The sequence below is a fragment of the Amblyomma americanum genome, chromosome 1 (genome assembly GCF_052857255.1).
Source record: "Amblyomma americanum isolate KBUSLIRL-KWMA chromosome 1, ASM5285725v1, whole genome shotgun sequence".
Lineage (NCBI taxonomy): Eukaryota > Metazoa > Arthropoda > Arachnida > Ixodida > Ixodidae > Amblyomma > Amblyomma americanum.
The window spans coordinates 98,972,266-98,986,766 of NC_135497.1; the positions used below are offsets into that span (position 1 = coordinate 98,972,266).

Genomic DNA, 14,501 nt, shown 5'->3' on the forward strand with positions numbered 1-14,501 from the left:
ATGACAGTGCCATATTGTTGGTTACTAAGTTGTAATAAACGCACTCATAATTCCAAGATTGTGCTACGGCACGTGTAGACCAAGCAGCGTTACTCTCTTCCGGGCAGACGTTGCGAATATTAAAAATGTCTAATTGCTGTCTGGTGAGGGAGATTTGTATTAGTTTTCCGTACATCACTTTTGCTGATGTTCGAATACCACCATGCTCGTTGGTCATGGTTCCCAGGGTCAGTGTATAAAAACGGGCGCATGCACTGGTAAAAAAAATTCTTGGTAAAAATCTTATTGTGTGTTTCTAACAATAACGTTCTTGAATTGAATGGAGCCAAAAAATTGGGCTCTTAATATTCAGTGTTCTGTCTCTTTAATGCTGATAAAAAAAGCTGTTTTGCTCAAATGCTACCTAGATGCAAACATTTCAGCCAGCTATTTTTCAAGGCAACCTACAACTCCTGAATTGACACTTTATTCCTGAAGCCGCTAAATAAAAAGTAAGACAATCAGCCTTTACTATATAACTTTGGAGAACGAAAAAACTAGGGCAGTCTAGGCCTCATGACTCTTCACAGCCTTCAGTTTATTTCACTGGACTAGGACACTCCATCTTTTTTAAAGCTAGTTACTTTTAGCTGGGGCACCTCGTATATAGCATATGGTTTCAGTATATGAGCAAAATCAAGTCAAAATTCCTGTCTAAGAGATAGAAATTATGCTTGCTGCCTCTCCCAAAGATCGCAGCCTGCATGCCCTGTAATTGTTAGGGGAAGTTGATTTACATAAAGACATTAACCTTTAAAATGAAAAAGTTATGGCTATTTGTAACAATTAAGGGTTTTTTAAATAGTAAGTCTAGTAAGAACTCGTAGGCTTGAGTTGGCAATACTGCATGGTGATGCTGGTGGCCGCTGCTGCATGCATGGAGTTAATAGATACTTTTAGCATAGTGCGTACCGATACCACTATGGCCACGTACCGCGAGCACCACTGTGCATGTGCAGATCGCCCTGATCGTGTCAGATGGCGCCACATACCTGTCAACAGCGTGCAAGCCTGCTGGATCAGGACAAATCAACGTGTGCGCAGTGGGGGTGTACAATATGCGGTAAACGGTCGCGGTATGCGCTGTGCTAAAAGTATCTAATATGCTTCATGAGACTGCGTGCTCCAATGCTCCGGAGGCTTTCCTGGAGTTGATGGTATAATGCGCATTCCTGAAGTGTTGCCTCTCCATTTCTTCGATATTTTTGCACCTATATATTCTTGGCACCTTGGTTGTAGTTTGCTTGAAGAAACTGCGATCGTGTTATAATGATATAAAATAATTTTTCATTTTTGTTAGCTCTGAAGCTTTCCCCCTTGTGTTATATTTGTGCTCATGTTATATGTGTATAAATGTGGAGGAATGAGAAATAGGACAAGGGTGATCAACAAAGGAATGGGATAACAATTCAGAAGTGAGAATCCGTCAGTTGCAGCTCAGAATGAAAAAAATAACTTTACAAGTATGAGGCAGACAGATTGCATGGGATTGAAATATTGCAAATTGCAGCAAGGAAGCTTTTTTGGGGCATATTTTTATTAAGTGGCAGTGTATTTAATTTAACAATATATTAGTTTTGCTTTCTGGATTTAGTGTGGGAAATATATCTGCTTTGGCTGTTTGTAACAGAAAATATTTTTTTTTTAGGGCCAAAACACCAAACCTTCTGTGACAGAGGAGCAGGTGCTAAGCATGCAGTGGCCAGATGTGCTTCTTTGCAAGTACCATGACTTGTAGTAAGTGTGTCAACATTTATTTCGTGGTTTTCCTGCAGTGCTTGGTAGCGTGCACTAGTACTTTTTGCTAAGTAGAAGAAATATGACCACAGCAAGAGTTGTTGTCGGGCTAGTTGATTTGGTACTTGTAATGCCATCAAAGGTTATGCGCAAAAAAGGTGTCACGAAGACAGAAGACACAACAGGACAAGCCTTCTGTCGTGTCGTCTCTTTTTGCGCATAACCTTTGATAGCATTACAAATACGACCATAGTGGCATTCAGTTGCACCTGGTAATTACTTTATTGCATCACTGATGAGGCACTGCTATGGAACAGTGACATGGCCTGAGGAAGGAAGAGCTTTGATTGTTAGCAAAGCAACATTGTCAAGCACCTGCTTCACTCAGTGTTGCAAACAAACGCTACTACAATAAGAAGCACGAAATTGTTTGAGCACTCTGCCAAAAGCTTTGCTTCTGGGAGACAGTCATTAATGTGACTACTATTTATTTTTGATTTTGAAAATGACGATTCCTGGTGCATTGCAGGAAGTGTGTTGTATGTGACAACTGAGTATTGATGTAGGTTTGCTTGCAGTCCACTTGACACCCCTTTAAGGCAAGTGGACATTGCAGTTTGCGAGGACATGATTTCTTGGCCCAAAGTAGCTGTTCTGTGCTTTGTGAACTGAAAGTAGGAGGCTGAGCCAGTGTTCATCGCTTCTTCAGCATATGGTAACATTTAACTGAGCAGTGCCAATTTCTAAAGGGCACTGCTGTGTCCCGAATGCTTTGCTTAGAGTGCCTGGAAGGGGCAAGTTGTAGTGAGGTTTGGGCAGGGGTAAGCATCAAAGGAAGGAAGATAGCAAATTAAACTTTATTTACTGCGAACTCTGCTGTTAGCTTACTGTTTCAAGAAAAAAATGTTTTGTTCAGTAATGCTTCACAGCTGCCAATAAATGAAAAAGTGTTGTAGGTAGAGGAGATTGAGGGGCTGAACCATCAGCAGCTAAATATTGATTAAGGAGGGACACGGCTCTCGGAGGTGAAATTTTAAATTTTTTCGCATAATATAATGAAATTGGCCATGCTAATTGGATCATCCACTGAATGCTCATCCTGCAAGTAGTTTTGACATCATATATTATTATATGCTTCATTGCTAAACGATACTTGCAGAAGCCTTGCGTGACAACAGTAAATGGTAGGAGTTTGCAGGCACTGTGAAGTTTTACCTAAAGGAATGGTTGATGCAGTGACATTCTCCAAATATTTTTGGCAGCCTGATAGTTTTCTACAGAGAATGTTATAGCTATGCTTGCATTATGCACTCATTATCGTCATGTAAAATTAGTTACAGAATGAAAGTATATTAATTCAAAATTATAGGAACATCACTGCATTAAAAAGTTATCAAGGAACATGATGCAACAAACCACATGAAAATCGGTGAAGCCATTGTTGTACTACGTTTTCCGCAAAGAGGGCAGTCAGGACAAAAAACACTTTTGTGAAAACTGGCATTTTCACTAAGATTTCAGCCAGTTTTTTTTCTGCCTGTGGGAACAAAAACATTTTTTAAAGTCACTTATGGGCTGTTTTCGGAATGTGATAAAAAGACCTTATAGGTACAAAATGTGATGTTTTCTAAAATTCAAACTTTTTTTTCGAGATTTTCGTGATCTGAAAGCCGCATCCTTCCTTGAAAGCTGCCACTGCATGAACAATATTTTGAGAGTGTGTCAGTTATTTATTCGTAGGACTAAAGTGCGCAGGTGTTCATTGTAGCATGTCAAGGCTTTGAGTCAGCATTGTATTGCTGTGAAATTCGCTTTGCTGACGGTAAGAATAGAAAGTGTCAAAGGAGAATGATGTGGGTCTTACAACAATTTTTTTTATTTATGACATGATCCTTGTCATAATTACTATAAAGGAGTGCTTTTTATGTAGAGTCCAAATGTGCAAGTGTGTTTCCAATAGCTACCCGAGAATATTATTTATAATGAGTTTTATGGTTTTAATTGGGGTCTTCGTTATAGGCCTTTAGCCATAAAAGTTTTCAGATTAATATTAACAGAACTGCATCACCCAAGGTGCACTTTGTGCAGTGATGCTGTTTTTATACTTGCCCCCACTGAAAATATGTTTCTAAAAATATCTGTGAATAGAATGGGCAAAATGTATTGGCTGGTAATTTAGGAAAAGAAATTAATAAATTTTAGGCATAACGTAAAATCTAAAAGTAGCATCACCACTCAGCTTTGCTCCTTCCAGCCGCCGCAGTGGCTGAGGTGTTATCGCGCTCGGCTGCTGGCCTGAAAGACACGGGTTCAATCCTGGCCGCGGCGGTCGAATTTCAATGGAGGCGATATTCTAAAGGCCCGTGTACTGTGCGATGTCAGTGCATGTTAAAGAACCCCATGTGGTCGAAATTTCTGGAACCCTTCGCTACGGCGTCCCTCATAGCCTGAGTCGCTTTGGGACGTTAAAGCCCCATAAACCAATCTACTCCTTCCGGATAATTGATACCAAGCTCATTTCAATTGCCCAAGGCAAACTAGAGAAAAAGCTTGTAAGGCAGATACAGTAGTTGTAAAATCACGAACAGAGTTAAAGGTTTATGGTTTATGGGGTTTAACGTCCAAGAGTTAGACTATGAGGGACGCCATAGTGGAGGACTCGGGATGATTTTGACCACCTGAGGTTCTTTAACGTGCCCTGACACCGCGCAGCACACGGGCCTCTAGCATTTCACCTCCATCGAAATGCGACTGGCGCAGTCGGGGTTGGACCTGCATCTTTTGAGCCAGCAGCCGAGCACAATTACAATTGAACCACCGCGGCGGCTGTACAGAGGTAAAAAGAATTCAAGCCTGCGCGCACATATTCAGCCGCAGGAAATCGTGCCATGGGAGAGTGGCTGTAGTGTTGGCTGCACTGCTCTGATGCCATCTTGGAAGGCGTCAAATGAAAGGACGCGAAACGAGCTTTCAAATAATAGCAAAATGGCAGCCGTTTAAAAGCGAATTCAGAATAGTGATCATATGAAGTGGAACGTCATTTCGAAGCTCGCGCTCAGTTTTTCAGTTGTGCTACTCTCAAAATATTCTTTTGTTTTTGTACTTTTGTATTGTTTTGTGTATGGCTAGTCCATGGAGATAGTTTGAGGTATATTTAGTCAGAAAAACAGTTTGTCTAAAAAATCTACTTTTTTTGTGAATTTTTTCAATCTCAAGGCCCGCATCCCTTTTTTAGGGGCCATGCAACCTATATCGAGCTGCAGCTTTTATTTGTTGGCATAGCGTGGGATATGGTAATGCCTCAGTACCTGTGGGCATGCTCAAGTCGTAGTATTTAATATCTTTATCTGCTTCTAAAATGCTTATTTCTGGTCATTGGCGTCGCAACGTAACTCCAATTTTTAGCAGTGGATGAGAGGCGGCAGACACCATTGGCTTTTGTCATGTTGATTGACTGCCTGTTTAGTTTACAGTTCATTTCTTTCTACAATGCAACCCTGTTCGGATTTCATGGGACCGGAGAAAATGTCCGAATTAACCAAATGTCGAATCATCAGGGGACCAAAAAAAGAACATAACAAAGTGTTCTACATCAGCATACTTATCTTTCCTGAAAAAAATTGTAATCATTGAGCCTTGAGAAAAATTTGCATGGGAATAGCTATTGCTTGTAGTTTTGACAAGTGGTCGCGCATGCTGTTCGGTGGTTGGATGAACCAGCAAATATGTTATCTAGGACACTCAGGACATCAACAGCCTCTCCCCCCACAGATATAAGCCAAACGAGAAAAAAAAACAAAACACCAAGTATACATACACATGATGAAATATAAAACGATAACAGGCTCTGCAGTAACCTGAATATCTGCGACAGGACAGTCTGTGACATGTGTGAAGCAAAAGCAGGGAAGAAATTGGTGGAGTGCAGCACAAAACAAAGGCCTCCTGCTGTACCTCCTTGACTGATGATCATAGTGATAAGCATGACGGCTTTACACTTCGGTTCGACACCAGCGCCACTCATGCTTTAGTGGGTACGCCAGACTGGAGTATGCCAGGCTTTGAGTTGCTCACTCGCCATATCAACACCCCATCTCCAGTGCCCTGTGCACATGCGAGCTCTGCCGCCTGTCCGAAATAATTGTAGTGTGGTTAGATTCCTCTGAATTAACGAGTGTTTCATGCCATCGAATAGTGCATATGTCATAGAATAGCACATACAGTCGAGCCCACTAATAACAGCTTCAGCAATAAGGAACGCTTGGTTATTACGAATGAGGGTGGCACTGCCATCAAAATATGTATGAGCGCAATGGCACTACGTCTCGGATACAATGATTGACCGCGACAGCTGAACTCTGTTATAGCGAATGAGGAGGCGCCATAAATTCACCCCCGCAGTTGAGAAATGCGCACTTCCCACCAGTGTGGAGACTGAAAAGTGTTACGTAGGTTTTGTGACACCCCCCCCCCTTCCGAAAATATGTGACGGCCCTAAAACAAAGAAATAAAAGTCAGCATTGAGTCCACCAGCGAAGCGTGCACTGACGGGCTGCAGTGTCAGTTTGTGCATGCATGTGTGCCATTTGGTTGAAAGTGGAAGCAGAAGCGTGATGTGTGAAAGATGGGCAGGGTTGAAAATTAAATTTCACGTGGTTGATGATCAACCAATGACAGCTATCTGAGAATTTGACTGCCAGTCTCATGGAATGCCTTGCTGGCCCAGCTGGTCATGTGGTGGGCATTCTTCTATCGGTTCTCCAACTTCTGGACTGCTAGCTTCGTCACTACATCCATACAGCTTTTTCATGTTTCGGAGATGTGGTGGCTGACTTGCCGCCAAATGCCATGAATGCTCATGTTGTAATTAGTAATATTGCTGCCGTAATGCAAGTCATTAGCACAAATGATTTCGGAGAGAAGCACATGACCACTCTGGACAGCTTGGAAATAGTTGTTAGGGCCTGCATGGAGAAGCAGACATGCATAGCGGACATTTTCATGAAATTGACGCCAGTTTTGCCTGATTTTGAATTTTTTACTGTAATATGGGAAGTCCACTTGTACGAACCTTGGATACAAAGTATGCAAGTGTGCAAAGTATCGTCAGGTTCATCATAAGTAAGCTCGATTGTATACATTTGCCGCCACCAGTGCGTTGTCTGAATTGTCCACTTTTTTGCCACTTTTCAGAATTAAAGGAGGTTGAATTATTGAATTAAGAAGGTTTTACTGTACTCTGCAACTGAATCGAATTAACAATGCTTCAAGGTTTTATAGTATTTTCACACTGACAACTAACTCAGAGAAACGCTGGAACCGAATGGAAAGGTCTACAAATAACACTATGGGATGGTGCTTGCCATAAACTCTTAAAGGTGGGCGCTGATGTACGAACTCTGGATAATGAAAACTAAGCAAGACAAACTATCGGCCGATCATATGTAGGGAGGAAAGTGGGAAGGGAGAAAAGAAAAAAAAATGAGAAAAAGCTTTCACCTGAACGGGTTTAACCAGGGATCAGTGTACCCACTGTGTTCACACATAATTTGCCTGTAGCACCTATACCTCTCAGTATTTGAAATAGCAGTACTGTCAGAAAGTGCTAATGCTACAGGGCTGTGAGCTACCTGGCAAGGCAGCTGTGACATGCAGTCTTCCTCTGCATCACTATGACTCTTCTTTCCAGTGCACATAAAACACATGGACAGAGGGAGAGTAGACACCAACATCCGTGATGTCTACTCCCCTTCCATCTGTGCGTTTTATGTACACTGGAAAAATGAGTCATAGTGTTACAAGCTGCCAACTAGCCCAGCTGTCTACGCTTAGTGATTTCCTCTGCATGTATGGAATGCGCTGTACTGATTTGTAGCAACCGATTTCTTCATGGGCAAGTAAAATTTTTGTCTATCTGTGCATTTAAGTGGAATAACTTCCATTTGCTTGAGTCAGTTTTTGTGATTTTTCTAATTGGGCAAAAAAAAAAAGGATTCCCTGGGCCCTTACAGATCAATTTCAAACAAGCAGCTTCTGTTGTGCTGTCTCTTGTTGCAGTCCAGGTCCAGCCACGCTTTTTGCGCATAGTTATGACGTCTAATTTCTCCATGTTGATCTTAAGCCTAGCCCTTAAGACTTACAATAAAAAGAAGACTAATGTAGTTTGTTTGACAAAACAGTGCAAGGGACGAGGACGTACACAGATTAGGACAGACACAGCGCTGACTTACAACTGATTTATTTGCAGAAATTCACATGTATATATACATGGCTTGATGCGTAACTTATAGAAACAGGTGCGATGCACAAGCCGCAAACCAAAACTACTTTTATTTTTTTACACCTTCCCATAAAAGATTAGTACCTTCAGTTTTTAGCTTCCACATCGCACCTGTTTGCATCTATCACACGTCAAGCCATGTATATATACATGTGAATTTCTGCAAATAAATCAGTTATAAGTTAGCGCTGTGTCTGTCCTATCTGTGTCCTCGTCCCTTGTGCGGTTTCATAAAGCGTGATCAACCAACTATCCTGCACCTCAACTCTTGTAATGGAGTTGTCATTTTCAAATAATGTATCACTTTTTTTCCTCCTCAACATAGCTACAACACGAACTCTGAAGCATTGGAGAGCGCCTACAGTGCTGCACGTGAGAAGTTTGTATCTGACGAGACTGCTACTACCTGTTCTTCCAGCGTGGAAAGTTCAGTTGTGCCCCTTTCTAAGGTTCGAAAACTCTCAAGCAAAGCTCCAGTGCGCAAGAGCCCTCGAAAGCTACCTGTTAGCAGGAGCCATACTACACTGTGGGACCAAAAACAAAAGCGTTTCCTTGCATCAACACGCAGTGCTCGTGTTGCATCAGCACCTCATCGTAGGAGCCCACGGAAGGCTGCCGCAACTCAAAATGTGTTGCAAAAGACTGTCCCTCTTGTCCAAAGTAATAAACGAGTTGCTGCTTCTCCGATCCTGCTGCGAAGCAGTCCACGTAAAAACGACAGAAAGCTTCAGCTGGATGAAACAAGGTATGCCAGTTTTGTACTATTGCATCATTCTGTTAGCAAAGGGGTAATGTGGGTAATGGTTGGGGTAATGTGTGAAGCCTGGGAAGCTGAGGAGGTGTCAGACACGCAGTGGTTGTGTTGCTGTCTTCCTGCTGTCTCATCTCTTAGACTGTTCTTCTGTTAGGTTGAACTGTCAGAAACTTTTACATCCAACAGGAATGTGTAATCATGTGGCCTGCTATGTATTTTTCTTTCTGGTTTGCTCATGTTGTGCACCTGAATCATGCCATGACAGGCATGAGGGGGTAAAGTAAGGGAGAGTGAGAGAAAGAGTTGTTACCACAGAATAAGATAGCCAGGAGCGCAGATTTGAGTGTGGTGCAATGCATTTGACAAGTGCCGATAATGCCATGCTGGCATCACGTGCTCACTGTTTCTCTTTGCTGCCCCCTCCACCACCCTTCTCTTGCCAACCCCTTGCTGATTACTTTGCGACGCCATCTATCGGATGCGCCGAAGGACCACCTGGTGAAGCTTTAGTTGCGTTGTTTCATCAGCTGAGCCGACTCTCCTGTGTGACTTAATTTTCACCACCTGGGGCTCTTTAACATGCACGGACATTACACTGCATACAAGTATCCTTGCATCAAAATGTGACTTCTGCTGCCAGGTTCTGTGATATGGATCCTTAAAACAAAGGATTATTGTGTATAATACAGTAGACTCTCGGTGATACGAAGTTGACAGGACTGCAAAATATATTCGTGTCACCCAAAATCTGTAACATCAAACACAAACAAAATCTGTATGTGGATGCACGGGAAATGCGTTCACAAAAATCTTTACAGCTGATAGCATTTATTCAAGACTGCATGGCACCGCTGACTGGCGGCTGTGCGAATTGCATGACTGGTGATTGGGGTGTCGGGGATGTATATGTCTGTATTGCCGCTCAGTGGTTTCATGACGTACTGCGTGACTGGTTATCAGGGCGTCAGCGATGTTTGGGCCATGTGTCACCGCTGAGTGATTGCGGTACAATCTGCGTGACTGGCTATTGTGGCATCAACATCAGCTATGTGCGGACCGCACGTTACTGCTCAGTGGTTGCGATGTGACGGTTGCCTGTGGTGTTGGTGATGCTTGGGCTATTCTATGTGCGGTCATGGTTCTTCCTGTGTTCATATCTAAAGGTGCAGGAAAGTGTTCGGAGCATCAGAAATTTTATGCAATGCATTTTGGCCAGAAAATTTTACGAATTTGTATCGTATCGAAGTTCTTGTGACAGGAAACAACAGCACGTACAAAGACGAACACAACGGGATTATGATGCAGGACAAGCACTGTCTCAAGCAGTATGCACCATCCATGCCATCAGCCATGTTCATATCGCCGAGATTCTACTTATATTTTAGGACATCCATGTCGGCCCTTTCCATTGATGCAGCCATTTTTTTTTGTCTGTTGGCCTTTCCCTCATCTCTGTGTGTTTCTAGGTCACTAGACGTACTGTGCCAGGTCATGTCTGAAGCAGCAGACTGTGCAGATGCATAGCTCGGTGCTGTAAAGCAGAATACTCTCAGTGCCTTTTTGAATACATTCACCTCTTTTCTTGAACATAAAAACTGGCCTAGGTTGCATATGACATTTATTACACGATGTAAGTGATGCTAATGCAACAAATGTGTAAAATATTAAAAATTATTGAAGGAAACAAAAACAGAATGGAATGGAGATTATACACCCGCCACGGTGGCTCATTGGTTAGGGCGCTCGGCTACTGATCCGGAGGACCCGAGTTCGAACCCGATTGTGGCGGCCATCGATGGAGGTGAAACTCTAAGGCGCCTGTGTGCTGTGCGATGTCAGTGCACAATAAAGATCCCCGGGAGGTAGAAATTATTCCGGAGCCCTCCACTATGGCACCTTTCTTCTCTTAGTCCTCCCTTTATCCCTTCCCATACAGCGCAGTTCAGGTGTTGGCCGATATGCGAGACAGATACTGCGCCATTTCCTTTCCCCAAAAACCAACCAATGAAGATTATTGACAATGAACACAAAAGTGCAACGTGATTTTAACAGTGCTGAGACAGCCGGCTTGCCTACATTGTAGCTTTTGCCAAAACTGCAGTGTTAACAACTTGAGCACCAGCATGATGAAATGCAGTTCACTGGTGTGTTTGCAAGTGCCTATGATCTTCATGAAAAAGTGCTTATTTGCTTATATGGTTTATGAGGCTTGTGAGCTCATGTGGTCATTGGCAGTTTCTTCCTTTGTGCATAGTGACATTTGGCTTGCATGGTGCTCTATATCACTAAAACAAAAGCTTGGTAATAATGAAGATATAGTTATTTGTCATGCAGTGAAGCAGGCAAGTGCACAGGCTTTACTGCATGTCAGTATTCTTTTAATTATAACACAATAGCATCATGCCATCAGCATGATGTATGCTTAATGTCCATGTCCAAGTGCGTGTTTTGCATGCAATATACAGGGTTTAACAAATAAAACGATAGTGTGAGTGTCTGCAGTAAATTTCGTGGCGAGGTGTACATTTTTAGGAAACACTCAAAGGCAAAAGTCACACATGCTCTCTTAGCTTTTACTCAAAAGCTTCCTTATCCTCCCAACAGCAATCTCATTGGCAAGTTTCACAGGACGGAACAGGCTTGGGCTATGATGTTTTATCTATTGATGTATGTGCTTTTATTTCAGCTTCTGAGTTCTACAGGGAACTTTTTTTTTTTTGCTGTCTTATAGCAGGAAGGAAGTGTGTGACCCAGTGTGTACTGTACCATCTGCAGCTGAGAAGTTACGCTTGGTGAGTTGCTGCTGTTTTTTTTTTTGATCACTGTTGCTGTGGAGCCACATTTGTGAGTTTGTTTCCTTCTTGTTTTGCAGAAGCTGCGAGTGGCTGTGGCCAATGCACTTGAGAAGAACGGTGTGACCCAAAGCAGTCTTCTCTACAAGCCTTGTGGCAAGAAGTTGTTTGCCATTTGTACAACGTTTGCTCAGGTGGGCATTATGGAATTGTCTGAATTTTAATTTCAGACGTGCGGTACATGAGCTTTTTGAACATTCTATGTTCAAAATTAACTTCTACAGCAACAGCATAAAAAGTGGCAGGAATTGTTAGTTTGTGATAAAGCATAACACATGCCGAGTTTTTGTTCTTTCATCTACACCTTGACAAGTTTGCTTCTCTGCTCCACACTTCACCTACAGTTGCCATGGTCCCCCCTTTTCAGCACACTTAACAGGTGTGTGGGGACAAGACACAGTGCCTGGTTTGTTAGAACTCATTTCAGGGCGTTGGCTCCTCGTAGCTCGTTCCTCAGTTTTGGGCCGTCAGCGTTGGCACCGTCCACAGCACAGACCTTGGCACCACGCCAGTAACAGCATGGCGTGTTTGTTTTGACGGGAGCGACAGTGACTTGCCCAGCGAATTTGGCAGTGTTCCAAGACACTGCTGCTTCTGGTGCGCCAGTGTACGTACATTTAAAACTCCAGTGAGATGGTCTGGAAGGAGCATGATGCACGAGGCAACGCGTGTTAGAGTATGTGCACTTGGGCGTCACACACCGCAGCTAGCGCTCAGATATTCGCATTAAACATGCATAACTGCCCTTAGCCTGCATTTGCACATCTGTTCCTTATTGCCACATGGTGCCTTATGCGCATGCGCTCGTGGCGCTGAAGGTGTAAGCTGCAGCACCAAGCTGGGCGAAGCAAGCCGAGACAAAAAAAAAAGTGTGCGCGTCTCCGTAGCATGAGGGTGGCTAGAATTGTTGAGGTGTGAAGAGCGTGTGCGTTTCCCTCACTTAAAGTAGTCCCTCCACGTATCGATGCCACTAGGGGTGCTGATGCCAAGGGCTCTGATGCTAGGGGCACCATCACATGGTTGTTGTTCGTGCAGGGTGCAAGGTGTGCAGTCCATTTTTCGATGCCTCAATTTTGCGCTAAGCTTTGTTTTGAGCGGGCCACTGAGGGACGAAGAAAAGCTGCAGTGATGTCATGCCTAAGCACAACTAGGAGCTTTGGCTTGAAGAGAGTTGATCCTCTTGTGGGACCGCGCTGTCCTGAGAGCAAACGACAGGCACTTGCCAAAGAATTCTGCCATTAACGAGAATCAGATTTACCATTTTTTCTCCTCTCTCTTTTTTTTTAAGGATGTGGTCGTGCTCATCAGGCACGATTTGTACACTCACATTCAAAGTTGCACATCTCTTGTTTTGCAGCTATAGTGATATTGTGGCTTTTATGTGTTTCCTTGACAAGGGTTATAGCAGTGATGGCATAAAAAGCCTAAATTAAATGGGAAGGACGTCTTTGTGCCATGGCATATGTTCTGACCTAGATGGAAGGAGCAGTGCTGGCGGTCTTGCTCTGTATTCAGAAATACATGACTGGTATATAAGTGGCCGTAGTAGATACTTGGGGAAAATAGAGTGGTGCTAATAATTCGCTATTCCCACATGGGTTTATGTACTGTCATTTCAGATGAGTAAATCAAGAAGAAACAAAGAAACGAAAATGAGTTATATATTGCTTTGGCAGAGAAATGTCCTTTCTTTAAATTATGCAAAGAACGAAACTGGTATAGAACACAGCAGTTCAAAAGCCACTTTTTACCACCAACCATGCGAACGCTCCCACTTGTTGACACACAGTCAACAAGGCCGACTACACTGTGTCACTTGCAGTAAAAAAAGTCTTTAACATACGGCAAATGAGGAACAGGCATGTCTGAAACATGAAACAACAGCCTGCAGGGGTGACTTCAAAGCAGACTGGAAATAATGAAGAACAGGCTCTGGCAATAGAAAGAGCTAGAGGTTGAACGATTATGAAGAGGAGGGTATGGGGAAGAAACCTGTTGCCAGGAAAAAATGGAAGAGAAGAGTGAGAGGCTGGGTATAATGGGTTGAGGGTGGAAACTGCTGCGAAGGTCAACAAAAGGTAAAAAGTTTGCTTGGGTAGTACTGAGGAATAGATCTAGTAAAAGGATGGAAAAAAAGTGTAAAATTTTGCGTCATTAGGCCAAATATGAATTAGGTGTGCTAGCACTTTTGTTTTCACTTTGGTTGCGATTTGAGGCTAGGTTTTAAAGGTCAAGCAGGCTTCAGACAAAAGATCGGCGAAATTGAATCTAAGCTTTGTCTTAAAGGGCTCCAGGAAGCGGCTCTCAGTAAAGTTGCCATATGTCTGAGATGTTAAAAAATGGTGCTTGATAATTATCCTCCAGCAAGAATTATTTTAATGCATCTTGTGGAAGCTGAGTTATATTTAGACCAAATTTGAACTTCCGCGCCTGTGCGCCTTTCCCTCTTCTCCCGCACATCAAAACTGCGGCGCTCCTCCGCCGGCCCCACCCACTCGGCCCCTCCCCTACCTCTGTGGCTGCGGCACGCGTGTAGTGGCCGCGGCCGTGGTTGCGTGTTGCGTCTGAAAGAACTTGGCGCTGTTAACCAATGATAACCCCCTACTGCTGATGTCACTTGCACGATGTGACGTTGTATGCCAGGTTTTGCTCGAAAGCCTGGCACCCTGCGTCGCCGCGAGGTGCGAAAGCGGGAATTTTAAGAATATATTGTAAATTTCCCGCTTGCTTTTGAGGTCTCTTAAATGACATGGACGCTCGGTGGCTTGTACTCTACACAGTGCAAGCATTTTGAAGTCAAGCTCAAACACCCCTTTCTGTGGCCCTTTAAGGATATGAC

General features: G+C 43.3%; 1 protein-coding gene across 2 annotated transcripts in view; it reads left to right on the plus strand.

Moving 5' to 3' along the window:
• LOC144113325 (mdm2-binding protein-like) overlaps positions 1 to 14,501 on the plus strand; it is a 48,161-nt gene that overhangs the window by 26,425 nt on the left and 7,235 nt on the right. The window contains exons 15-18 of one of the 2 annotated variants that reach the window (XM_077646327.1): positions 1,688 to 1,776; positions 8,382 to 8,801; positions 11,542 to 11,602; positions 11,683 to 11,796. In XM_077646327.1, coding sequence (XP_077502453.1) covers positions 1,688 to 1,776; positions 8,382 to 8,801; positions 11,542 to 11,602; positions 11,683 to 11,796 — 684 coding nt within the window. The remainder of the gene's footprint in view (positions 1 to 1,687; positions 1,777 to 8,381; positions 8,802 to 11,541; positions 11,603 to 11,682; positions 11,797 to 14,501) is intronic. The other variant, XM_077646328.1, reaches the window with a different exon arrangement.